Below are 27,762 nucleotides of genomic sequence, written 5' to 3'. Positions count from 1 at the left end.
TGTAAATACTGTATATTTGTGTTGGAAATAAATGGCAGCCTAAAACTAATTTCCATCTGTTATTTTATTATGATAACATCAACATACAATTCGTAGCCATAAAGCCTTTCACTCCGGCCCTGGCTGATCAACAAGCGTGTTCATAGAATCGACTACGTAAAACAGTTTATATCGCGAGGGCATTATATAAAGACGTTTATGTAACGTTATAACTAAGTTTCTCTTATTGAGGTGTATTCGCAGCTTCCTAAGTAAGTATTATACTATCATTATTTTTAGACTAATAAATAAATGTTTTAAAAACTTTAAAAACTATTTTGGCAGTCGTCATTGGAGTTATAGAACTTGTTATGTTTTGATGTAATTTATGCTAATCATTTTATTAAAGAGAATATTTAAAGTTTGTTCGTTTTGTTTGTTGATGCAAAGAAATGCTTCGCATATAAAAGTAGCGTTTAGATGTTGTTTTTTGCTTTGCTTACCATTTTAATTAATTTATGCATTGCTTGCACTTACACAGCCTAGGTAATTATTTTTTATTTATTTTTCCATCATTAATTTAGTTATACATTTATTGAGTTACCCCAGTAAGATTCTTTATTCCTTCCTATATAAGGTAACAAAATGTAAATAAATAAATAATGTATGTAAATTCATACAAATCATATAAAGATATAGAAATATATTATTATATTTAAAATGTTTGTAACGTTAACCATTGAATCATCATTGATAACAAACTGACCCCGGGATCATACGTTCGATTTGTTTCAATGTCATTTTCACTTCATACACGAATTAAAAAATCAGTAATTCATATGTTTTGTATAGACATAGACAAAAGTCTATCTTATATTGATCAGAAAAACTGTAAAATATAATTATAGGCATATTTATAGTACGTGATAAAAACATTACAACAAAGACTTTTAAATCTACGTGATATTATATTATATTCATCTATCTACATTTATAAAAATGAATAGTTATACGTAGTTTCCTTGGTCATGGTTTCGGGTTTCGGACCGATTTCGCTAATTCTTTTTTTGTTGTGTTTGTTATTGTCAGGAGAAGGTTCTTTTGAAATAAAAAATTTAAAAAAAATTGCGCTGAGAATTTGAAAATTTAAAAATAGTTTTTTTTTTCGATTTCATTCAAACCTTATGGTGTTTTACATAACATTGACAGAGTGCTGAAAACATCGTCAAAGAGGGTGTAGGAAAACTGAATATCGTTTAAAACAAATGCTTCGATCGGAGTTATTACATTGATAAAATACATATAGAATAATTAATTTATAATTTCTAGCAAAATATATTTTTTTATTGCTCATCACTGTTAGTTAGAGCTATCGCGCCTTATATTAAATATAGAGTTTTGGTAAGTATGTTTGTAATATTTTTGAAGTTAATTATACCAATTCAAAATCAATATTCATAGTTAATATAGGACAAAGTCTGTCGGGTCCGCTTGTTATATATATATATATATATATATATATATATATATTATACGTACAAATATTACTTTATATCTAAATAAAAATCGCATAATATGTTGCTAAGCGCAAAACTGGAACACGGATGAACCAATCGAGTTTTTTATTCTTACACTGAGACAGGTTTTTATGGACAAAAAAATTGCAAAAATTTAGTTTTATTTTGCATTTAGGTATTTCTATGGAAAAGCGAACCGTTCGTATGGCATATTAAAGTAAAGTCTTCCGTATGGTATGTAGCTTCTAAAAAATCGTAAAATAATCATATATAAAGGCGAAATGAAGTTCGCGGGGGCAGCTAGTTATGGAATTACGGACGGAAGTAAGCAGTGTCTAAGGCTGTGAATGGAATTACAATTATAGAGCTTATAGTAGATCTTTTCCTTGTTTACAAACAAGCTAGATCACAGTTGGCCTAGTGGCTGCAGCGACTCTCATCTCTGAGGTAGGTTCGATATTTCTGTATATGCGTGCGTTTAACATTCTGCACGGGAAAATAAACCTATTGAGGAAACCTTTTTTCAAGGTTTCCAAATGTTGGTGAAAACAGAAATAAATTCCGTATACTGATTTGGAGTTTTACGCTAAGAGGCATGGACACGGCAGAGGATTAACTTTCATATATTATATAAGATACATTTTATGATATACAAAACAATAGTTTTTTTTACTCTGGCTTGGCAAATCCAACTTCTGGGAGATCCAGGAATGTTACCCCTCCATTCCCCATCCTCACTTCTTTTTAATATTAGTAAAAACTCTACACATTTTATAAAAATGTATTCGGCAAGTCTGATAGGTCATATTAAAAACAGATTCTTAATTTTTACCGATCGACCTCTATTTTATCCTAATTCAATTAAATCTCAGTATCTACAGTAACATATATGACAAAATGATATCAGGCCAGTTAGTTCATTTATTAAATTTAAAATTTATACGTTTTTTAATTATATGTCAAATATAAGACACGTTTCGAGTAATTGGTTATGATTAATAAATAAATTTGATGGTTTTTTAAATGTAACAAACGGATACGGCTCACCTAATATTAAGTAATATCGCCACCCATAGACACGCACATTACCAGAAGGCTCGCAAATGCGTTGCTGTGGTTTTAAAAATTTAAACACTTTTTCCTGGAGGACCGTAAGTCGAATTGGTTCGGAAATACTTGTTAACTTAAAAACGTTAAACGTTAACGTTGTGAAACGACTGTCTTTGAGGTGATACAGGTGAAAATTCGTATCCTGCTTCGACGTACGAAAGTGAAACTCATCTGCAGGTATTATAATCCGAAATATAATATATATATTATATTAATATGTATATCATGTCCTGCGTAGCAATATATTGGAATATAAAATAAGTACGGTTAATAAACAGGCCAATAAAAGTAAGATGGGACAGAACGTCTAACTTATGAAATAAATTGTTTTAGTATGAAGCTCATCTACGTAGTGGCCTTGGCGTTGTGCGTCTGCGCATCCGCGAGAGTGACAAACAGACAGCAGTCGGTACCTATTTCACCGCAAATCACTTCGCTTAATGACAAGGTAATTACATAGCTCAATTCCCGTATAAGTGAGTCGATCTATGAAGTTCGGACAGCTTACAGATACCGGCAAACTTCATGAGCATTAGACAAGGGAGTGGGGAAAGTTTTCGCATCGTTCACAGCGCGGGACACAAACGTCAACTGATTTACCAATCACGCGATCGACACGTCACTCTCCCGCCGCATACCAGTCATACCTAAAAATCGCTTCTGCGCAGGCAAGAACATTTGTTCAAGATGTTTGCTGGTATCTATACACGTTTGTTTACAACCCAAAATTTCTTAAAATAGTAAAGAAAAATAGGACCAAATTGAATATAACCAAAATTATGACGGTTAAGCAACTATATCTTATAGCACCTGTATTTTTTTTAAATAACTCTCTCCATAGTAGTTTATCATTTAATAAATCAAACACACCAGTACACGCTATACTCGTCGAGCGAGTTTGCTTATCTCACCGAAGCCGCGTACAAATTATTTGAAGAAGTCTATTAAGCTTGAGGGTGTGCCAATTTCACCAATAAACGTTTAGAATTCGTAATATTAAAGATACATATCAGAACGAGACTAGTAGACTGAAGTTGGAACGGCTGATGGTGACGTGTATCTCGTTCTCATGTAAATAAAATACATTTGTATAATGAGAAATAAAACTCTATAAACATTAAAATAAATCAAGCACTATAACTTACTTTAGGTCTGGGCCTCAGATTTCTGTATCTGTTTCATGATCTTCTTTTTATTAATAGGTAAGTAGCTCTTCAGCCTTCTAATTTTAAAGGCTTAGGCAGGAAGGTATTCATTCACCGACCGAGCAAATGAGCGGGAAGAAAATTCAATTTTCCGTGATCTGTAACTGAACCTCAGGGTGGAGAAGCACATATGTCACTTGGAAACAAGACATTATTATTCCCTAGACAGTATAATATTTACATTTAAGCGGCGGTTATACAATTAAGCTAGTTGGCTGCGACATACACACTGTAAAATTCACCTCACAACACGTATATAATAAACATTTACCATGAGCGATTTCAGACGTAGGATTGAAGCATAAGGATTTCGTGTGCAGATTCCAAGTGGGGTCTAGTTTAGTTTAGTTTCCCCAGTTTGGTCTGGGAAAGTTTGTCTTCTGACCTCCCATAAGAACAGTGCTTCTATCCTACGTCTAAATCCTTGGTCCTGCCTTTCTCCGAACCGAACCGTTCAATGGGATATTTTCTATCATTGTGTAACGGAATCGAAAATATCGTGTTCTAAATAACAAAAGAATATCATTACAGACCCAAATATGGCTTCGTTCTGAACTTCATGTTATAAAAGCTGTATAAAAAATCAAGGTCAGAAATCCTCCACACTTTAGTATTTACAACGTTATTTTTCTTACTCATACGCGTAATTTACATTGTGTTCATTCTGTGACTCACGATAGTTTGCTAGCGAAACAATTATTTCATACAATTGGAAAAACGTTGCTTCTAAGCAATTAGCTTTATTAACGTTAATTGGAGAAGTTCAAAACAAAGAACGCTAGTATAGATGTTATTGGATTAGTCATTTAATGATGTGGATAGTACAGAATCAAAATATCAATTATTGAAGTGAAACTTCTTTATAATCTACTTTATAAATAATATCTTCGTTGGAAAAAAAATTGCTGTCACATTTTTCCGTTACGCACCATCTTTTTTGTCGCTACCACGGTTGATTCGAAGAAATTCGATGCCATCAATAACAAAAATATATAAAAACGATAACAATGGATAGTAATAAATCTATTACAATTAATAAAATTCTGTAATCATCTTAGTAGCAATAAGGTAAAATGAAATAATTGTATTATTTGTATGATATGTTTATGATAATAAAAGCCTTTTGACTTTATCTAATTTAACTTTATTTAACCAATTTCTGTAAAGTTGCATATAGTAGATCATTTTTCGAAAAATAAGGTCATAAAGAAGTTTCACTTCCTACGTGTTTACCTAGTGTACACACGTACACGCACACATTTTTTATAATCAATTTGTCCACCACCGGAATAATCTATAAACAGTTCCATGAATCTATCGAATTGTTAGAGTTCCCAGCAAACGGACGGAAGAAAACGGGCATTAGGACCTGATGTTCAGTGATACCACCGCCCCGGGAAACATTGCCAAACTGAGAGTTTATCCGCTACAACAACATATACATATATATTATAATTTAATTTCTAACTTCTCCGATACTTGGCTGATATTTATGAACCATTTTCTGTATATTCGTAAACATTATTCTATAAGTTATAACAATAACATAACAATTTTAGTTGATCAAAATACCAAATAGATGTTAAATAATTGGACTAATATCGCATTTCTTCTACTCGTTCAGAAATCAAACAGTAGTAAAATATACAAGTAAAATGTATAAAAATATACATTTATATATGTTATAAAAAACAAAATTAGTGTCGGTAATTTATTTTCTTAAAAATATATATGTAACTCGAAAAATATATATGACCCGGCAAACGTCGTTTTGCCATGTATATTATATTTCCAGGAATTTTTTTTTTAAAATAAATATACCTATCTACTATAGTAAAAATACTGGTTGATCGTAGAGGGCTGACAATTAAGGGATGTATGTATTTTTGTATGCTGTATCATAAAAAAATAAAAACAAAAATAATCATAAGCATCTGTCGAGCAGCTTCAGAGGAGTATGGCAACACATTGTGACACGAGAATGTTATATATATATATATAGAGATATATAGTTTTATTTTGTTCTTTTACAAGAATTAATTAAGTTTTTTTAAAATATTTTATAACATTTATTGCATTATAACAAGTATACAGTATTTACAATATTCTTAACATACATAGTAATAATAACTATAATTTTAAAAAAACAAAGTCCTGGTCCCTGTGGCAGTGTACTGATATTTATTCGTTGAGCGAGGGAAGTACGAGCTTTGGATTCACCGGTACTATCGACCAGGCTCCAACTAAAATAATTAGCGCCTGTCCACTGAACCCCATACCCAAGAGTCTTTACTCCAAAGAAAACAAAGTCAAAATTAGAGGAAAACTCTTTCTATACATTTAATTTTAGATTTAACGTGATTTCAGGATGCCAGACAAAAAGCCAGAGTACACCCAGCCTTTGCCAACGCAGGCCAACGGGCTGGTGTTGAAGTGTGGAGAATCAATGTAAGTATTCCGATATAAAAACGTGTAGGAGTCCTGAAGGATTTTCTAGAAGTTTTTGTATATACCCATGACTGGTGAGATAGGCCATGTATCACAGGGAATGTATATAAATTAACTTTAAATTGTTAAAAAAACATTTATTCATATAGGTAACACAATGTACACATATGAACGTCAAAAACAGAAATGTGTATAAAATGCTTCTAATTTTATATTTAATGCCAGTTCTCAAATCAAGGCCGTAGAACGGAAGAGAAGAACTGGCCAATCTTTATAATCGCCAGATTTTTGTTTTACATAACGTTTGTAAGGAGGTGCAATCATTATACCATGTTCCACAGGACATCTTAAGTAATAATTAATAATAAAATAACTTATTTTATTAAAAACAAAGATTTGTACTCTATCAGCAGGAGGCATGGTGAAATAGGAGCACGCACTTACATTCTCCTGGGAACAACACGCAAATACATAATCAAAAATAACTAACATCACCGCATACACGAATTCAAGTCCGACCAGTCACCACAAGTAGCATCCCAAAATTAAACCATATAAACATAATTTTTGGCAAATAATAATAATATCAATATTTATCATTTTCAGAATTTCGAACCAACTGTCGTCTCTCAGAATGATTTCGGAAAGTTCTTCAAGGGCGATTCATACATCATTTTGAAGGTAATGTGTTACATTGTAGATGTACTAACATTTATATACTAGTTGTCGCTTTCGAAAACGAAAACGAAGTTAAAGTTTTTCAACTTAATTTCTACTATTAATTTTCTACTTTACAGACAGGAATTTATATAAAACGATTTAATATAAAAACGTAAACTGGTACAAGCTTCTGTGGTATATTTTCGAGATTAAAATTTCGAATAGAGTTTTTAAGTAAGTTTCAGGAAATGTTTATTTGAACATAAATGTATGTGCTGACAATTTACAATGTTAAATCTTAGTATCTCATATAATTAATAGTAGCTTTTTATCTCAGATAATTTTTATACACTTTTGTATTTCTTTCATTCTTTTTAAGTATCTGTGTGCTCTTTTTTGGCAAAGGCCTCCTCCGAGTGCCTATTTCCACTTAAGTTTATTTATTTTTTACCTTATCTTTTTATATACAATTCTACTGTACGTGTGTAATGTTACTGAATTCCTCCTAAACGCCTGGACCGATTTGAATGATTGTTATTGTATGTGGCCTGGATGGTTTAGATTCAAAAATCAGATGCGGCCGGCAGTTTCTTTGCAGTCGGTATCTTTATTTATGTATTCAGCAGGACAGCGTCTGTCGTATCCGCTAGTTTGGAATAAAAAGAGGAGAATTCCCGGTATACGTAAGACAATTTATCGGGTTGGGACAGCTTATTCGTTTACACGCTTTTACAAGCTAAAATATACATATTTTCTTCAATAGAAAAATATAAAAATAAATCAAGCACTACAACCTACTTTAGGTCTGGGCCTCAGGTTTCCTTATCTGTTTCATGATCTAATCAATTTAATAGGCATGTGGAGCCACCTGTGCCTGACACACGCCGTCTACTTTTTGTGTCTAAGGTAAGCCGGTTTCCTTCACCGTTCGAGTGAATGTTAACTAAAATATCGTTAATTCTTATTAAAGAAAACAGTTACGTATTAAACTAATTTAGTATTTATAAGTGCGTAACGAAACGTTCATAAATACTTTAACGTATATTAAAAGAATGGTCATGTGTTTATTGCAGACTACAGCAGATAACAAAAACAAGTTGTCATGGGATATACACTACTGGATCGGGAGCCAGGCGACTCAGGATGAATCTGGCGCGGCGGCGATCTTGACTGTTGGTTTGGATGACAAGTTTGATGGAAAAGCTGTGCAGCACAGAGAACCTATGGGCCAGGAGAGTCAGCAGTTCAAGGGATATTTCCCAACTGGTATGTGCAGATTTGAGGATTACTCCTGAGCTGAATATCACGATTTCTATTAAGACTCATCAAGCTTCGTAGGATTTCGCTTAATTTCGTTTAGAGATTCGATAGTCAGAAAGCCCATACCTAGGTATTTCCGACCCATACGAGTTAGGGTCTTTTAAGAGTGTACCAATTGTTGAATGGCTGGCAACACACACGCGAGCCCTCTGGCATTGAGAATGTCTACGGGCAGCGTAACACTTCAGATAAGCTTCAATATATCAGTTATCATAGTTGGCGAAAACATAACCATTTTGTTATTTACTCCACTTGTACAGCATCATTATAGTACAGCAGTTTCCCATTCCCGGCTTGTTCATAGTTTTCTTGACTCTTTACTGGAAACGATTTATTTGTAAAACGTATTAAGTAAAAAAATATTAAAATTTGGTTGTAAATATATAAATATGCTTGCCTACAGTCAAGACAATATATTTGATATATTGAAATTGCATAGATCAAATAGTATCCATTATTAGGTCATAATCAAATGAAAACTGTTATATTCCACCAGTTAAGTAATAATATAAGTTTTTTTAATGTAAAATTTAGAAAATCAAAATTATTCAAATCAATGTTCGTAAAGTCAGTTCCTTTACAGAGACATATGAAGTTACTATATTGTATTTTATATATTAATTTTTTATTAGGTGTTACTACATCTTTATAGAGCCGTGTTGGCCTTGTATTATTGTGTATATATTGTATTTTTTGCGTCTGAGGCGCAAACTAACTGTTGTGGTCTCTGACAGTCTCTGACTTTCTAAGTATGTGTAGATTAAACATTCGTTCCATTAAAATTTCTTAATGACATGTCTATCCCTGATATATGATGTCTCTGATGTAGTAATTAGTAAGGTAATTTCTAAAGAACTTTTGAAAACAAAGCTTTGGTAGTTATCATTTACACAGATTTACGACTTTGAATGCTCAGAAATTGTTGTTATATGATTGATTGACTTATTTAGAAAATTAACAGTAAAATACACGCACAACCTATTTACTCGTATAGGTTGTTGTTGTTAAACATCAATAGTTACGACGTTTTAAAGGCAAGATTTCGGATAATTTTCTAACAACCTAAAAAACTTATCACTTGGACATATGGTATATTGGGTATAACCGTACGCTAAACATCATGTATTTATCTAGGTTAATAAAATTTGTTATTATTATTTACAGGAATACGTTACTTGGATGGTGGTAATCCATCAGGCTTTAACCATGTAGTCACCAATGCCGGATCGGAAAAGAAAATGTATCAAGTCAAAGGAAAAAGAAACGTTCGCGTCCGACAGGTATATTATGATCATTCTACTTATATTATTAAGAGAAAATCTTGAAAAATACTTTCCAAGCTATGGGGCCGTTCAAGAATTACAAAAGCAGATTTACTGCAATTTATCCCCCCCCCCCCCTCCTCTTGTCGTCAAAGGTAAGCAAAGCTCTCAAAAAGAATAGTACATAAAGGTATATTCATTTTTAATAGGAATCCTCGAAAATGCATTTCGTTTTCAATCATAGACAATGTGTAGGTAATATGAGTAAAAAAGTAAATAATTACTGTTTACGTAATCACCAAATAAGAAAATCAAAGAACATATCATTCAGGCCGCTAACTGAACGGCACTATTTAGTAAAGAGACTGGGCTATTATTTAAACAGTTAAGTTAGTTGTCCGCTAGATATATGTCGCCAAAATTATCGTGTCCAGACTCCATTATAATAAAAACACACACGTAATATCGATTATTGACATGAAGAATGTCTTCCAAAACACGATCTGAATTTTAACATAAACAGGACCTGCTGATAAACTGTTGACGATAATGACGTCAGCAATACTGACGTCATAGATTCTACTTTTTAAAGGCTTCTTCTTGGTTCGACCACTCAATTGAATATATCGAAATATACTCGTATATATCGATGACGATATTTACGTTACGATGACGTTATTTACGTGTTACAGATACAGTATATAAAATTTTCTTAACCTACATAGTAATAATAAAATTAATATAAAGAAAAAAAAGGTCTATGTGGCAGTTTTTCGAAGAACATGGTTTTTAGGCCTCCGGTGGCAACTAACATAATTAGTTAGAAACAAATTACGTTGCGGATTTGTCTAGAAAGCATCTCAGCGGGTCCATAAAATAATGAAACTCAAAGTAAACATAATTAAACATAACAATTTGTATAGATTAATGGCTGATAATATTATATCGGAAATGGTTTTAAAGTTTCTCTTAAATATTCTGATCTAAAGTATGATTAAAAGTGGCGATATTTTCCATAATATTTAAAAATAAATGACCGCATTCTTAAGACTCGACAGGACACCAGCATTAAATATAAAAAAAAACATAGTTTTCAACTAACTATTTTTTCATCTTCCCATAGATATATAATATATTCCCTGTTTTATAACTATAGTAAGTATATTGTAAACCCCTGTAAAGTTTTTTATTATGTGTTAAAGAGCGTTTTAAATTTTATACAAAATAATAATTATTGGTGCATAGTTTCGAAGATTTTTAAGATCACGCTTTACATTGCGGCTATTCACATAGATTACTTGATATTCTTCAGGTAGACCCTCTATTCTCGTCCATGAACAAGGGAGACTGCTTCATTCTGGAGAAAGACAATGATATATTGGTATTCGTCGGAGATAAAGCCAAAAATGTGGAGAAACTGAAGGCTAACTCCATGGCTACCCAGATCAGGGACGAGGATCATCATGGAAGAGGAAAAGTTGAAACAATTGGTGAGTTATTTACATATAAATAAAAATCGGATGCAGTGATGTAATTTTTGCTTTCTAATTACGTTATGTCGAAAAATTCCAAATAAAAGCATTTCCGGCGGACAGTTTTGGTTGGTATTTGTGTATTTTAGCTAAAGTTTATTGCAACTTCTTGTTAAATTCTAATTTTAAATTTTAGACAAATACTCAAGTGAAGTGGACGTTCAAAAGTTCTTCACAATCCTCGGATCCGGCAGTAAGGACCTCGTGCCAGAGGAAAGCGCTGGTGGTGACGATCAGGTAATATTTTAAAACGTTAAATAATTTAATTAACTTTAATAGCGGCTAATAAAACTTAGAGTTTCGTGTTTGTTACCAAGTTTATCTTGCTGCCAACCATGACCGACCGACACCACCCTTTAAGAAAATAGGCCTCTAAGCACCGGCAACATACTCCTACACCTACGGTTTTGCATATTTTCAAGGACGGCATACTCTATTAAAGAAAGCTTTTATATATAGAAAACAACATCAACACAAAGTTTACAATTAAAGTTTTCCTTTTAATATTAAACCAAACTCTATTTGAATATTTTTCTAATTTTCAGGCTTTTGAAAAGACCGAAGAAAACGTAGCAACGCTCTCGGAAGTATCTGACAGCACGGGCTCCGTCAAAGTCAAAGCTTTACAGAAGCCATACACACAGGCACAACTAAAACCACAGGTATTATCAAGAATATCCATTTTCTATATATAAATAACGTTCTTCACACCGATACGGCAAGTGTGACGTGTCGATCGCGTGATTGGTCAGTTGACGTTTGTGTCCCGTGCTGTGTACGATGTGCAAACTTTCCCCCATTCCCTTGTTTAAGGCTGAAGAATTTTGCCGGATCTGTAGAATAGAAGTCACAATTACATTATGAGTCAATTCTTATATTATTTTATCATAACATTATTAAAATATATTATTACGTTATCAAATTAATATTAATTAGAATGTTTCACGCAAATTATCATTGATAGAATAATTTATTTTAAAAAGTAGTTATTAAGTCAATTTAAAAAAAAACCAAATAGGAAAATCTTATAATGGTTTTGGTAAATTATAATAAACCTTGATTGCCATACAAAAGCTGTTTTTCCTATACAATTCCAGATTTATATTTGGCAAAGCCAAAGTCTTTCCATGTCTACTTCGACAGTCGTCCATTCTCGTTGACGAAAATGTATGTTTTTGTGAACGAATAACATTTCACATTAACATTAACATTTCTAAAATATTTATACAGGGAAGAGGTAATATTTTGATATAAGCTATTTAAAAAAAGATATGACAACATGTATACCTTTAATATTATTTACCTATACAGGGCGTCTCAAAGTTATGGGATATGAAGGGAAATTACTTTAAATATCTTAGGGTATTTTACTGAAAGAAGACTTTTTGTTATTTTTTAAAGTTAGTAATTCTGCATTCAAAGAGTTTCTAAGAATTACTTGCCTCGTTTGGGAATCGAACCGACTTAAATGTAAAAAAAAACCCTACTTTTATGATACCAATCGAAGGAATGACCAAAAAGCAAAAGGAACAGCATTAAATTAATCACTTTAATCAAATTAAAAACGTACATGAAACTGTCGTAGTCAATGAAGTGGGGATTTTTTGTAAATTAAGTAAATAAATGCTTAAAATAATCAATCTACGATATTTAGGGTACTTTCCCTTCATGTCCCATAACTTTGGGACGCTCTGTATACAGTCAAAATCGTTTACGACGACATCGTTAGAACAACATACCGGTTATATTCACCAAAATCCAAGGTCCCGGCTGAATTCTATTGTATTGGTACAACTATCGGTTTTTGTATAGTGTCGATATAGTTATAACGGGCGTCAAACGGCAAACGTACATTTCGTCGATTAATTTTCATTACAAGTTCACAATTTCCTTATAAACTAAAACAAAGAGTGACGGAGAGTTTCTTGACAGTTCTCTACGACCTTGAATTGGGAACTGATAGTAAAACCGTTTATGAATGATTTTGTAAATTAATAATACTAATTTTTATTAACAGGAGACATACATATTGGACACAGTGAGCGGCAGTGTTTACGTCTGGCTCGGAAAGCAGGCTTCACCTAAGGTAAGGCAATTGTTTAATCTAACTCATAAGAACTCTTCTTCTTGGCCATAAATTGTCTTCCTGAACATTATTTCATAGTATCAAAATCGTGATTGGTTATCTCATTATGGGATTGAAACCCAGATACTTTTTATTTTAATTAATATTTCTGAGTTTAAAGAACTGTTAATAGTTGTACAGGTCCTGTTTTTCTTCCTCCAAAACAAAACAATAACTCAGAAATCGAACTTAATGCGGTCATAGAGTCTAATGTCCTAAAGGGATTTTTTTTCATGAACATTGTATTTTCAGGAAAAAACAGAAGTTATGACAAAAGCTCAGCAATTATTGGCTTCGAAGAACTATCCGTCATGGGTAAGTAAAATTTAGAATAGCTCTATAGTCAATTACTATTTTTATGTCCTACATTTATTGCAAGATTACAATAATATAATATATACATTACATAAAAAAAATATTTTAAATTGTAATAGTTGCGAAGTTGAAATCAAAATGAAACTCCTATTATTTCTTTATTTATTCAATTTATAATTAATCAAATAATCTTTAAATCAGACTGGTTTCAAATATTCTTTCACCCTAAGACTAGGTATAGTCAGGGATGATATAAAATTTTTCATAAATATTAAAATAAATAATGTTCAGTCGTACGAAACCAGGATGGATAAAATATCATGAGGATATTTCCGGAGTCGTTTTCGCCAGGGCCTGGATAAAGCCAATCCCACCAGATCTAAGTTTAAGCAAAGATAATATTTTTTTAGGAAAGCGGAGATTTGACACTCTACTGCTATGTCAGTGGCACTACCTTTTTAGGTGTGGGTCACAGTTAATCACTCATCAGCTTCCTGATACACGCCGTCAACTTTTTGGTTCTAGGTCAGCCGGCCAGCCTGTCAGTATATAACAATAAATATAACATGACAGTTTAAACATATTTCTGCTTTTCTCAGGTACAAGTGGTAAAAATTCCCCAAGGCACGGAACCAGCTATTTTCAAGCAATACTTTTCCACTTGGCGTGATGCCGGAATGTCGCATTCACGTATAGTGCGATCAGTTGGTCTGTAAAAAGCACGACTTTTAAACTCGATATTTTAGTGTATATTTATGGATAGAGATCGGTGAAACTGCGCTTTATAAAAGCATGTTATATTATACTTAGTTCGATCCAGTTTATTAATCTGTGGGTAAATTTTAAAGAGTTGGCAGTAAGCACTATGTATGTCAAAAAAGAACTGGATTTGAACGAGATTCAACGGGAAATATGATATTTTTGAGGTACAGAGAGACAAATTAACTTTTTGACAGGCGTGACCCACTACAGCCAAAGCAATTTGTATGTAAAACTGCATTAGGTCACGTTTTGGTCACGTGACCATACAAATTTGTTTGCATTGGGTGACGCCTATCGCAAAGTGATTTATATATATCAAGCCCCCGTAGTAGTCTTCACTTAGTGCTAAGTTCTTATTTTTGAATACCACTCTTAGGCTGTTCTACATCTGATCAATAAGTTTTGATATAAAGGCACATCAATGAAAGTAAAAAAAACCGCGAACCGAGCCTAATTTCAATGACGTCATATGTGCTTATTTTATTAATCGTTCTGTAACGAACGTTTATATTCTGAAAAATATGGTTATAATACGACATTATATTTGTTACCTATATTGCACGTTTGTAGTACATTGCATATGGGCGTTGCATCAAATACTCAATTATGTAATTTAAATAAAAAAATATCATGACTGCATGCGTTTCATTTTATTAAACATCCTACTGGGAGTCTATATTATATAGAGCATGACTAGAAAATATACTGGGGCCCATTCCATAGATAATGAATTCAACGCTTTATTAATACGTTTACGAGATTATGAAGTTTAAAAGGGCGCAGTTGTTTTATATCCTGCTCTGATCCTGTTGGCATAGATATTATTCTAAGAAGGAGAATTAAGGATGAATATCTTTAAAGAAGCAATGAAAACAAAATACATATATTATTATTGAAGTAATATTTCTTTAGGGAAAAATGATGAGAATAAAATTTACGATGCGCGTGCATCATCGTCACAAAAAACCGACGCCTTGAAGTACCTATAGTCAATATTTAAGTTTTTTCTATAAACGTAGAATAAGGCGAAAGATAAAAATGTTGGAAAGATTTCTATCTTGTTACTCCTAAGAAGTTTAACTTCTAACGCGTGTACATAAGTACACACACGTCTTGGTATTATATTAGATTACATTAGATTTTATTATTATATTAGATTAGGTATTATATTAGATTACATTAGATTTTATTATTATATTAGATTAGGTATTATATTAGATTACATTAGATTTTATTATTATATTAGATTAGGTATTATATTAGATTACATTAGATTTTATTATTATATTAGATTAGGTATTATATTAGATTTTAAGGAAAGAAGAAATATTGCAATTAAATATGGGTGATTAAAGTAGTGGAAATAATAGACCACTGGGTTTGTTTCTTTAGGTAACGAAAACGCGAAGAACAATTTATATGAAGTGAACATAGTCAACCACAATTCTATAAGTTTCGAAAAAATACCAGAATACAACCAAGGAGTAAGTTTTTAGTGTATATTTAATATTGTCTACTTTATAGGACCTACAGAGTAGTAAAAATTTAGATTCCAATTTTTGGCGCGAATTGTTTGATTGTGATTGGTGAAACGGAACGACTTTCGTATCGCGCGTCTCTGGTTGGACCAAACATATACATGTATTTCTAACTAGCGATCCGCCACTGCTCACCCGGGCATTCTTGACATTGAAAAATTATATAATATATAAACCTTTATCAATAATTCTTGATATTAGTGAAAACCTCCTCCTTTTCTAGAGCTTTCTTTGCAAATACTACAATCACATATTTACTTTTTTAAATCGGATCAATGTATCCAGAGATTACCCCAAAGAAACTTTTTTTATTTATTTTTAGTATAGATACACGTAGCAAAAAATTATTTTAATATGTTATGGTTTTGCAGAAAAACAACGACATTAGTTAGTAAGATTTTATTAGCTATTAATTAATGTTTGTATTATTTTTAGGCTTTATTAGACACGGAAGTTTTTGTTCTGCAAATGGCGAACGATGTTTACATCTGGATTGGCAAAGAAGCTGATTTGTATAAAAGAAAGTTAATTACAAATATTGCAAAGGTAATAAATAACATTTTATAAAAAATTAACCAAATAACTCATTACTCTTACGGAATAAATGAAAACTGTATTCAATTACTTATTTAAAAAATAGAATGCGTTATATAGTAATCACGCTACAATAATGTAAGTCAAAGTGAAATCACCTGGCTAGGTGATTTCACTAGTAAAAACAATTGTTTTGATTTTAAGGCACAGACTACTTTAAAAAAATGAAATGGACGCCCTAATAAGTGTATTTTTCGTTTGGGTGTCGCGTCGTTTACACTACGTGAATTTGGAAAAACCAGTGTAAGTTGTATATAACGACGTGCATTTTATGGTGTTATAGAGAGTTGTCGTTAAATGGAGAAAAACGTGTCTATGACTAGTCAATCTACACGACCAAGGAATCCCAATTTGTAAAGAAAAAACCAATTTGTTGCATGATGCCGACAGTCGAGCTTATTGCGGGCTCGGATAATAAAGCGACGAAAGAATGTACACAGCTGCACAGTTTTTACTAATTTTTGCAACTTAAAAATTACTTCATTACTCAATTGTTGTCGCTATTGAGACAGACACAATAATTCATAGGATTTAACGTGGGAGAAAATGAGATAGGAAACATTATACACAACTTTAAACTAGAGTGTATTTGATCATTTTCTGAAGTAAAAAGAAACATAGATGTGCAAAAAAATTAAATAAGAGATTAATTTAGTTCAATTATAAAATTATATGAAATTTATCAATTTTATTTACATATAATTAATTATAAAAACTTTTAAAAGTGAAAACTTCTTAACTATTTCAAAGTTTATATATATTCTTTTAAAATTTATATAAAACTTAATAAAATAAATTTTATAAAAAATAATTTTAAAAAGTCTAATATATGTATTATGAATTATAACAAAATATATCAAAATTAATAATTGATAAAATAATACCTAAAAATTTAAAAAAAAACATATCTTGAAACCATAATTTCTGAAGTCCACGTGTGAACTTTTTTACACACAAGTTTTCGAGTGACAATTGACATAATCTTACTTCGTACTTACTTACGTCGTCACCATTCTTATTTTTAAGTATTTTTACAGGCATTTATCGGTGAAATAGGCAATTCTATACAAGACGTTGTGCCTGTCAAACAAGGCATGGAGCCGCCACAGTTTATAAATGCTTTTAGGAACTGGGACTCAGATATGTGGCTTGTAAGTGTTTATATGCAATTCTTTCGTTAGTATAAGCCAATTTCAATCATTATAACGTCGTCGACTGAAGACATATTATGTAGTACGAAATCCCCATATTGAACTAGTAAAGATACTGCATACGCCTGCTGGTGCTGTCAATAATAAACATACATTTTATCATATATTTTCTGGTTTAAAAAAATATATTGTTAATCAATTTTATTTATTGTACTTTAATTGCATTACAGAAAATAAGGAGTTACCAAGAAGAAAGAGAAATGGTCCTTCGGAATAACGAAATTGCAAATTTTCAATTCTACGAATTTATTAATAACTAAAAAAAACTAAAAAACTTTTTTTAAAGTCTAAAAAAACAGTCACGGAACGTCCATTATTTGATCAAATTTCATATTTATATACAAATAAATTAGCCGTTAATAAAGTACAATGATTGCTCTAATTTAATTAATATTTTATTTACTTATATAGGGTACAAAACCTAAAATACCCAATAGTACAGATAATACTTGGTAATAAATATACATTTACAACTGTATGCAAAGCAATCAATTGTTATAAAAATAAATTGTTTCTAAATATCAACTGAAGTGTTTTATTTTTAATTGTTTTCTTTTTAATTTATCATGTCATTTTATAATATGAAAAAGCGCATTTAGTCCAAGTATGAATTCCGTATGTCAAATACTTTATAGACTTAAATAATATATTTAAAAAAAATCTAAATCGTTTATTCATATAGGCAACACAATGTACACTTATGAACGTCAAAAACAGAAATGTATATGAAATGCTTCTAATTTTACATTTACTGCCAATTCTCAAATAAGGGCGTAGAACGGAGGAGAACTGGCAATAAACACTCCGCCACTCTTTTTAATCGCCATTTTTGTTTTACATGTTTGTAGGCAGCTGCAACCATTACACCATGTTCCACATGACGTCTTAAGCAATCCTCCTCATAAGCCTCTATCAGCAGGAGGCATGATTAAACAGTAGCACTCACTTACATTCTCGTGGGAACAACACGCAAATACAAGGCGAAATAACTAATATCACCGCATACACGAACTCAAGTACGAACAGTCATTATAAACGATCAGTTATTTTAAATTGTACAGTTTCATCCTCTATTAAAATTCTCAGCTTTACTGTTACTTTTGTAATAAAATCCCAATGTTTGTCAGAAGCGACTTTAGGGTCGCATTAAGAAATGATCGCAAACTATGACTTCTGTATGCCAAAATCCATATTTGACGTACGGGAGTCATTTGCAACGCTAAGTCTCGTTTGCGAACTCCCTTACTTGTCTTCTTTCTCAATCTTTTGTTGAATAAGAAAATATAATATTAGATAAAAATTTAAACAATGAACCCTTCATATACTACACATCCTTTGGTTCACCTGTCACAAATCCACGAAAAAACGAAAAAGATCTATAACATATAAATGTGGTATGAATTAAGATTCACAGACTACGAATATTTGTAATAAAAAAAATTTATTGACTACAGATAATATTACGTAGACAACAAACATATTTTAAAACATATCTTTTATGTTGAAACATTGCATTTATTTATAACCATAAACCAGTTATCAGAGTTGAATGTTGTTTGACCGAAGATGACACATCTCGGGTTATGGTTTTATTTGTGTATTAATTACGTGTTATCTCATAAATTAAATGACGTGTTCACATGGAAACAATTGAATTATGACATTAACGGTGTTTTTTGTAAGTAATCTCGTTTTTTCTATTCTGTTTTAATTAAATAATGTCATTTATCACTGGTATAATGTGGTTTTCATTGATAAATATTTATAGTACTTGATATTATAAAATTAAAATAGACATAATTGGAATTATTTTTACCTATTTAGATAAATTACTGATCTTTTTGAAAAACAAACTTTTGTAGAAGGTTATTGAATCGATTTTTATTGTATATGAATGGGTGGATTATAACTATTATATACGCTTATATGAATAGAATTTGCTATAATAATGTTACAGGTGTCAGCTTTAAGTCGATGTAAACTATTGAATATATTTTAAAACTTCTCTACATTCCTGTTGGACGAATAATATAGTAAATATTGGACAGTGTCGGAAAATGCATATGTGCTTATTTTAAAAACCAATACAGATGAAACTTTTCTTTAATTCAGATAGGAAAAATGAAAATTTCGAAAGACGACCAGACGGCGTTTATTTTGACGACGAACTGGAGGAAAGGGACAAATTCTTTATACAATACAATAACGTACCTATAGGGTTTGAATACGATGGACATCGTGTGTTTGTCACCGTCCCGCGACGAAGGCACGGTATGCATTAGATTACGTATATTATTGATCTTTATATGAATATTAATATGGGGATAATATATAAAATTATTTTATAGTCACTTGTCATTCGTGACAGCTTTAAGATTTCAATATCAATGGGTGCATAGACTATAAAAGTATTTTACGTCGTATGAGTAGATTATGAATATCAACTTTGATGCTTTTTTATATCATAAAAATATATATTTAATCTTTGATAAGCAATATTAGGCATTAAAAAAATTATATGTGTCTTGCGGCAAGCATGTTATAATGATTTCAAGAGTGGAACATTATTTTTAACGACAAAAACGCGTAGACACTGTACTACACACGTTCGGACAGGAAACGTTGTAGAATAAGAATAAAGAAAACGATACTTAGTCTAACTCACGTACGTCAAAACCGTATTACATTATGACATTCGGGAGTCATTGTGCGCTATCTCGCTATCTGGGTTTTACCCATATTCAATTTTTGTACTGAACTCAATCTAATCTAAAAAATGCTTTAATGACATTTATTTTGCAATATATATTTACATGCTACGAATTCTAAGTGTTGGTCCAATATGTTTAAAGTTTGACACTGAGGATTCTTTTCATATTTCGGCATTAACAACATTTAGCTATGGTCATTGGATACCTAACGTCAAATAACTTCCTCACGATTTCTTATTCACCGTTCGAGCGAATATTAAATGCGCACATAGAATGAAACTCCATTGGTGCACAGGGGATCGAAGCTACAACCTCAGGGATGAGAGTCACACTGCATATTTATATATGCAGTGGTGCTAGTTATTCATGAAGTGGTACTAGTTGTTCATGAAGTACCGAGTTCCAATCCTAGGTAGGGCTGAAATTTAAAGATTTTGCGTTTTTCTAATAAAACTACAAATTACATATTCGTATCAGCACTAATTAAATTATTTAAGTTTATTGTCTCCAACACATTATATATTTTTATAGGTATCCCATCAACATTGAATTATGTGCGTCTTGGGGACAAATCACCATCACTACATCCATATGCAGCTGGTACTAAACTGATCTCCGTATATAGACCAAGAATAGACGTGTGTCAACGACTCTGGATGGTGGATACTGGACTTCTCGAAGTTCCTGGTAAATTATTTATTTAAAAATTTTGCCCCAAAAATTCTAGGTTCGACCGGAGTTACAACCCATACAGAAGCACCGAGAACAAGCCCTGTTATAATTTTATGTGTTGTTTAAAGTTGACGTCAATAATACTTGTAATTCAGTAAGTGGGGATACAAAGGCTTTTAATAACAGTTACTCAGAGCCATCTAAATTAAAATACATACCTTGCAAAATCTCTTAAGAAGTTGGTAGACAAGAAGATACTCTTGGGCCGGCGATTTTTCGTTTCGTTATAAGCAAGTCATTGGTTATCCTTCTCTAAACACATCAGCCTTCGCTTAGGATTGCCCATATGTCCTCCCGATAAGTGTGCCTGTGGCTTTGTAGTAAGAAGCCAAGGCCACCAAAGCCTCTATTTCCAATAGATTGCAGATCGTTTTTCTCGCCACGCCGTGCTCAACGCCGCTCTCGCGCCTCCGTCATTATTTCAGCAAAATAGATGCCAAAAGGCATCGCAAGAGACTGTGGCCGTGGATGAATGGGATATATTGGATCCCATGAAGGATAGGACGGGCTTCCTTCGGTCAAGCAAAGAAGCTGGCGCGGAAGCTTGATTTTGTTCCCTTTGAAGTAGAGAATGGCCGTGGGTTTCAAGTGCACAAGCGCTAATTAAAGATTTAAGTTGACGCCTGGTAGATAGTACTGATGACACCAGAGCTGGTGCTATCCTCGCTCAACGAATAAGTATCAATACAGCGAGGAAATGCTGCCGGTGTCAAAAGAACACTGCCACAGGGACAAACTTTTAAAATTTGGCTTAGTTTTCTATTTTTCATTATTATTATTTCGTCTTTACATTGTGGAATTTGTTTGTTTCCAGGTGAAAGGCAGCAGGTCCAGAAACCGTCGATTGTGATATTTGATTTGAAAACTGATAAACAGATATTGAAACATGAACTCAAAGACAGTGACTTATTCAGCGAAAGGACTTCTGGAGGTAAATACATTTACGCATGGTTTTTGTTTCTTAATTTATAACACGTTTTTAACTCCAAACTCACAGCTTAGGGCCAAAGTTCAATACGTTTTTGGTAGATCATACCTATCGAATACGCAGCATCGCAGCATTGACGAGATTAAGCGGCAGTATTAACAGAAAAGTGGTCTCTTCGATGAACAAGCATATCTCTGAGCCACTAATATATGCAATCGCAGTGTTGTATATTTGAAACTCCTTATATATTATATATGTCAAGAAATAAAATGTCTCTTTTTTAATTTAGATTACTAATTGTCCATTATTTGTTAACTGATGTTTCATTTAATTGGTTGGTTAGTCTGTGGAAAAGACGCGTGTCCTGTCCTGTATGGCCTGTCGTTTCAATTTTAATTCAAAAATTGTTTTGTTACAACATATTGTATTATAAATGAAATAGAATAAAAGGGATTGTTTTTAAGGAAAAAAAAAACTCTAAATGTTGTTCCTTAAAATACATATTTCAACAACACATTTTAGTTTCATTCATTATATAGATGAATTGTACAGTTGAAAGGCGACGAAATTCGCCTTGCAAATATTTATTACGGATAGAAATTAAAAATACAATCAAATTATATTTCCAAAAACACTCCCAGATTTCAAATATAGGAGGAAAGAAGTAATTCTGAAAATAACTCTTTATTATTCTGGAAATAACGGCGAAGGCTTGTGTAATACAAGCGTTACATAAAATATAATAAATAATTCGTTATTAGAATATTTTTCTTTAAAACAATGTCGTCTCTTAATTAAACTCAAAAACACATCTTAGCAGTTTTCATCGTGTTTTAACGGTTCTATTTAAATTTTTGATTTCCGGAAACTAACCGAGAGCCGTAGCAAGATGTTATCCGTCGTATCTGCCTGCCCTTTCGATATAGATAAGCATAAATATAATTTCAGGTCTCACGTCAATAACTGTGGACGTAAACAAATCAAAATGTAACGAGGCATTCGCATATATAACGGATTTAGCTACAAATAGTATTGTAGTGTTTTCCCTGAGCACTAAAACCACTTGGAGGATCGAAGACCCATCATTTGTGTTTGATGAGACAGCTTTGAATTTTACAGTGGCAGGTAATTTTAATAACAATTTTGTTTTAGCTGGTAGCACTTAGGTTCATTGGTTATTTTTATCTATGTATATTTTATTAGCTCTATTAGATCCGATATTTACTATTTTGCTTAACAATAAGAAAAAATACTAGTAAAGTGGTTGGTGGTGGAGTGATCATATACTGGTACATGATCGCTCCTTGTATCTTCTTCATAGTCATAGTTAATTTACAAAGAAGTTTCACTTCTGACATGTGTACTTTGTACGCACGCACTTTTTTTCTATTGTATAAATTTAATTAAAACTCATTTCAGGCCATACAATTAGTTGGCCTGATGGTATATTCAGCTTGGCATTGGTGGATTTAAATGGACGAACAATGGGGTATTATCATCCTTTAATGTCCACAAATGAATACATGATAGACACTGGATACTTGAAAAACAATTCGTTTCAAGGAAATGCTAAGGTAACTACGATGCATTAACAAAATATCTCTTTATTACCTGTTTACGCTAAATCGGGGTCTGACAAAGGATGACAATTGTCGTTTTTGACACACGAACCGGAAATGGTAGGTGATGTTCCGGCTTAATGGCGGAACGATATGTAGTTGGAATTAACCTGTTGCGTTCACACTGACATTCGACCGCATACCGCTTGGTCTTTCTAAAAGTATAAGGATCCAGTGCTACGAGTAGGACACACCACCGTCAATGGCTAGTCTTAGTCTGATCGATCCTTGGATTCCATATTATACTGACACGAGACAGCCGAACCAACGGATAGTTTTTTATAAAACATTGATGATAAGAAATGTGTTTTAAAAACAAAATTTACTTTGTAATTGAATTAATAATTTCCTAATTATCTCTGTCATTAGTCTCGTTCTGTCAAATTGTGTTTACTCTGTGATGAAAAGGGACTTTAATAAGTCGGATTACCATAATTTGGTACATGGTATAATGGTTGTTTGGTTGTATAATGTTGTTTAGTTTTTGTTTTACACGACAAACGTTGTGTAAAACAAAAACTAAGCGATTAAAAAGAGTGGCGGAGAGTTTATTACCAGTTCTCTTCCGTTCTACGCCCTTGAGAACTAGCATTAAATGTAAAATTCGAAGCATTTCATATACATTTCTGTTTTGACGTTCATAAGTGTACATTGTGTTACCTAAATGAAAAAATGATTTTGAATTGAATTGAATTTAGAGAATGTAGGTCTCATTGCGTGGTTTTAGTAGTTATTTTTTTGCAATTATTGGGTATATTAATTGGGTATACAGTTATATTTTAACCAGTTCTTAATTACGCTAGCCCTACCTTACCGCGATCGCTTTTGTATAGTCAACGAAGTATGCCAATACATAATAAATTAGAATGTTTCGTACCGTAGGTTTAGAAGCCTGGAATCGACTTTGTTTTATAATCTATTAACTAGGGACTTTTGCCACTGATAATAGATATATTTTTAAAGTGATCCATAGAATATATACTTTTAATTCATGCTAAAATTATTTCAGCTGTTAGGCAACCGCGGTCCTAAAACGCAAAGTGGTAGTCACGCCTACCACGAGAAGTCGAAAACAATTTTCTTTGCGAACGTTGCGAATGACGCCATCTTGTGTTGGAATGTGGAAACGAAAATGGCGCCCGAAAATGTAGCCATTGCGGCGCAAGATCACGAGAAATTAGTGTATATTTCTGGTAAAACGATTTTTGTATATATTCATTGTTCTGAAGGCTCGGTCAGTTCAGCAGACATAAATTACGACATCAGCGATACGGATAACAATGATTCGTCGATGAAGATATCGCAATTAAATAATGGAATTAGTATTTAGTAGTGCTAATGCCAACCATTTAGTGTATTATACAATTAATTTCTATATTAACCTCCTGTTTCATAAAAACTACAGTCTGAATTCACTCTTTTAACGAAATTAATTTATCGTCTCTTACTGCCATATTGTATTGTGTGTGCTGTGATAAAAAGAGTTTAGTTAAAACATAAAAAAATGGTTTTACGGATAATCATTTTCATATTAACTTTGTACCCCCTAAGGTGTACCCCCTACAAACGTCACTAATAAGTAATGGAAAATCATAATTTTGGTAAATATTATTTGAGGTTGTAAATCAATTTCTCCAGTCGTGTAATTTTTTTTAATTTAATTTAAATTGTATAAAAATCAGTGGTATCACAACCTTTTAGTTCCTAATTTGTACCTTTTCCGTGGCCATTTGTTTTTTTAAGTTGATCTGTCTTTTGTGCCTGACACACGCCCTTTGGTTACGCCGTACAAGCGAGTATGAAATGCGCACATAGAAAGTTCATGGGTGCATGCTACTACGACCTCTGGGATAAAAATGTCCCTAGCACTGGCTTTAAATTGAATTGTATACGCGAACTAAAAACCTCTTACTAATATCTAATAATACTATGAATGGCTCTTTAAGATTTGAAGGTGATCGGTGACGAGGTATGGGTCTTAGTGAATCAGATTCCAAGATTCGTCTTCTCCACATTGGATACGAAAGAACCCAATTATTTTATACATAGGTAAGTTAATTAAATCTTAAGGGAAAAAATGACATACAAATACTTAGAATTATAATTTTATTACCTCTGTTAATGAATTCTGTTCTTTATGTTTTTATTTTTAATATTATCATTCAAATTGAAATGTTTTTGACGTATGGGTTAGGGTCGTATTAAAAAGTGCCGGTATCTAACTGGAATGTTAAATCGATTTTTTCTTATAATCGATTCTTTTAACAATAAAAAATCGTTTTTTTATATCAATTGGATTATTTTTCCAGAAAAATAATAAAATATGCGTTGTTGGATAAAATTAATGTAGCCAAACAAATTTTAATCGAATTTTGCAAACAGCGCCCTCTGTGTTATAAATGAAAAACGCGTCACTAAACGTAAAAAGAAATGTTAGTTAAATAATAATAAATCTTTTATTTGTTTATTTGCACATTTAATATAATTAATTATAGAAATCCACACAATCAGCCATATAAAAGTAGGCATGTAAATGTATGAGACTACGTTTATACAGATACCGGCAAACATCTTTCCCAAATGTCCTTGCCTGCGCAGAAGCGATTTTTATCAATGTGCGTGGCGGCGGGAGAGTGACGTGTCGAATGTCGATCGCGTGATTGGTAAATCAGTTGACGTTTGTGTCCCGCGCTGTGAACGATGCGCAAACTTTCCCCCACTCCCTTGCTTAATGCTCTAGTTTGCCGGTATCTGTACGTGTAATCGCTCTATTATGAATATAGACAGCCGGTATGAACGTGTTGTCTAAGAACGTTTAAGTCATTTCATTATCATTACCATAGAGAGGCATCTGTTGGTAATAACGCGAACTATGGTGATTTGAAGTTATCAACTAGATTATTATATATGAAAAGCACTCGTTGAGTTATATAAATATTATTTGCTTACAGGTCCCAAGTCAAAAATTTGATTCGAGGCACCGTTTGTGATAGAAAATATTAAGCTAAATATCATAATGCTACCCCATTGTTTCTGGGTTTCAAATTTGTAACTTGTTATTAAATAAAATTATTTGAATTATTGTTTTACTAAACTTATTCATAAAATTAGAGCTTTAGGCGATTGCTTCATGACACGGCACATAAGTATGAGGTTTGCATTCCAAAATTGTTCTCAGTATACTATAATGGTTGCCTAGAAGAGATCGTTCGAAAGCAATAAGGTCGCCAGTTGTGCTCCCTTTCATTTAATTATGTCAACTGTATTATGTTTCTGTATGCAACGAAGTGTTAATAAATTAATAAAAGTGCGTATTTACTTATTTTTATTTATAGACTAACAAACATGACGACACATAATAAATTAAAACAAAATAAACAAGTTAATCACATTAGAACCAATCTGTGGCCTCAATTATAAGTGCGGACGGTGAGCACAAACAAAATATCTATAAATTATAAGTTTACATAGGAAATAATTTAAAAAATACCTTGCAATGTACAGGGTCGGGGATAGAAAACAGCCGTGTTCCCAGCGTTCACTAGTTTAAAGTCGAAAGATACTCCTTCGATGACAACCTTGATGATCCGATCAACGAGAACGCTGGAAGCCTCGAGATAGTTCCGGGGAATTACTGCTACCAGAAAAAGCGCGTTATGTTCGGAGCCAACTCACAAGCAGAAGGTTCCAGCATAATTGGGGGAATGCCATCAGGACGAGTCGTGAAATGCCAAGGAGGATTTTGGGGATACCACATTGCCGAAATACAATTTCCGTCATCAAAGTAGCAGATTGCAATATTGTCGATGGTGCCTTTTCTTGATCATGCAAAGCCGAGTTGGACGCGAAGAGACAGCCTAGATGATTGGCTTTCCTCTTAGCAGTATGGACCAACTAGTCGGCCTCCGGACAGATTTAGCAAAAAATTAATTAATTAAAAGCTCCGACGAGATAAAGGCCAATTTCTTGCCGAATCTGGATAATTGCCTTGCGTTAGCAAACTTCCTTTTAAGGGACCTGGAGGCTGAGTTTTATGCTTTTGTGGCTTCACTAGTATTTCCAACGCAAGATGACCCCGCTTCTGCCGAGGCTTTAAAACAATCTCGTTTTCAGCGGAAGGCTTCCATGCAAGTGTGTTTAAAACAGGGCTGGGACTTTCAAGTGCCTTAGAATGTCCTTGTACAAGTGCTGAAA

The 27,762-nt window shown here is 32.6% G+C and overlaps 2 protein-coding genes and 1 long non-coding RNA gene across 4 annotated transcripts; 2 read left to right on the top strand and 1 right to left on the bottom strand.

Moving 5' to 3' along the window:
- Window positions 1-127: 127 nt before the first annotated feature.
- On the top strand, window positions 128-18,103 carry LOC123715823 (gelsolin-like). The gene is made up of 16 exons (XM_045671147.1): window positions 128-251; window positions 2,940-3,054; window positions 6,179-6,259; window positions 6,866-6,940; window positions 7,993-8,185; window positions 9,404-9,519; window positions 10,814-10,991; window positions 11,170-11,270; window positions 11,579-11,695; window positions 13,051-13,119; window positions 13,411-13,473; window positions 14,073-14,181; window positions 15,628-15,719; window positions 16,209-16,319; window positions 17,405-17,518; window positions 17,749-18,103. The coding sequence occupies exons 2-16, from the start codon at window positions 2,941-2,943 to the stop codon at window positions 17,836-17,838; spliced, it is 1,623 nt and encodes a 540-aa protein (XP_045527103.1). The 5' UTR covers window positions 128-251; window position 2,940; the 3' UTR covers window positions 17,839-18,103.
- Window positions 17,414-19,859, bottom strand: LOC123715827. The gene is made up of 2 exons (XR_006754487.1): window positions 19,790-19,859; window positions 17,414-17,652 (listed from the first exon to the last, which is right to left on the bottom strand). It is a non-coding gene; the product is annotated as an uncharacterized LOC123715827 (long non-coding RNA).
- On the top strand, window positions 18,644-26,646 carry LOC123715824 (L-dopachrome tautomerase yellow-f2-like). Of its 2 annotated transcripts, XM_045671148.1 has the most exons (9): window positions 18,650-19,256; window positions 19,691-19,849; window positions 20,821-20,976; window positions 21,836-21,952; window positions 22,898-23,074; window positions 23,369-23,523; window positions 24,578-24,761; window positions 25,515-25,617; window positions 26,520-26,646. In XM_045671148.1, the coding sequence occupies exons 1-9, from the start codon at window positions 19,145-19,147 to the stop codon at window positions 26,569-26,571; spliced, it is 1,215 nt and encodes a 404-aa protein (XP_045527104.1). In that variant the 5' UTR covers window positions 18,650-19,144; the 3' UTR covers window positions 26,572-26,646. The 2 variants fall into 2 exon arrangements, with proteins under 2 accessions (XP_045527105.1, XP_045527104.1); XM_045671149.1 differs by lacking the exon at window positions 19,691-19,849 and having other exon boundaries at window positions 18,644-19,256.
- The last annotated feature ends 1,116 nt before the right edge of the window (window positions 26,647-27,762 follow it).

Source organism: Pieris brassicae, chromosome 10 (genome assembly GCF_905147105.1).
Source record: "Pieris brassicae chromosome 10, ilPieBrab1.1, whole genome shotgun sequence".
Taxonomy (NCBI): Eukaryota; Metazoa; Arthropoda; class Insecta; order Lepidoptera; family Pieridae; genus Pieris; species Pieris brassicae.
Note: the sequence above shows the minus strand (reverse complement) of the source record. Positions and strands in the feature narration are given on the sequence as shown.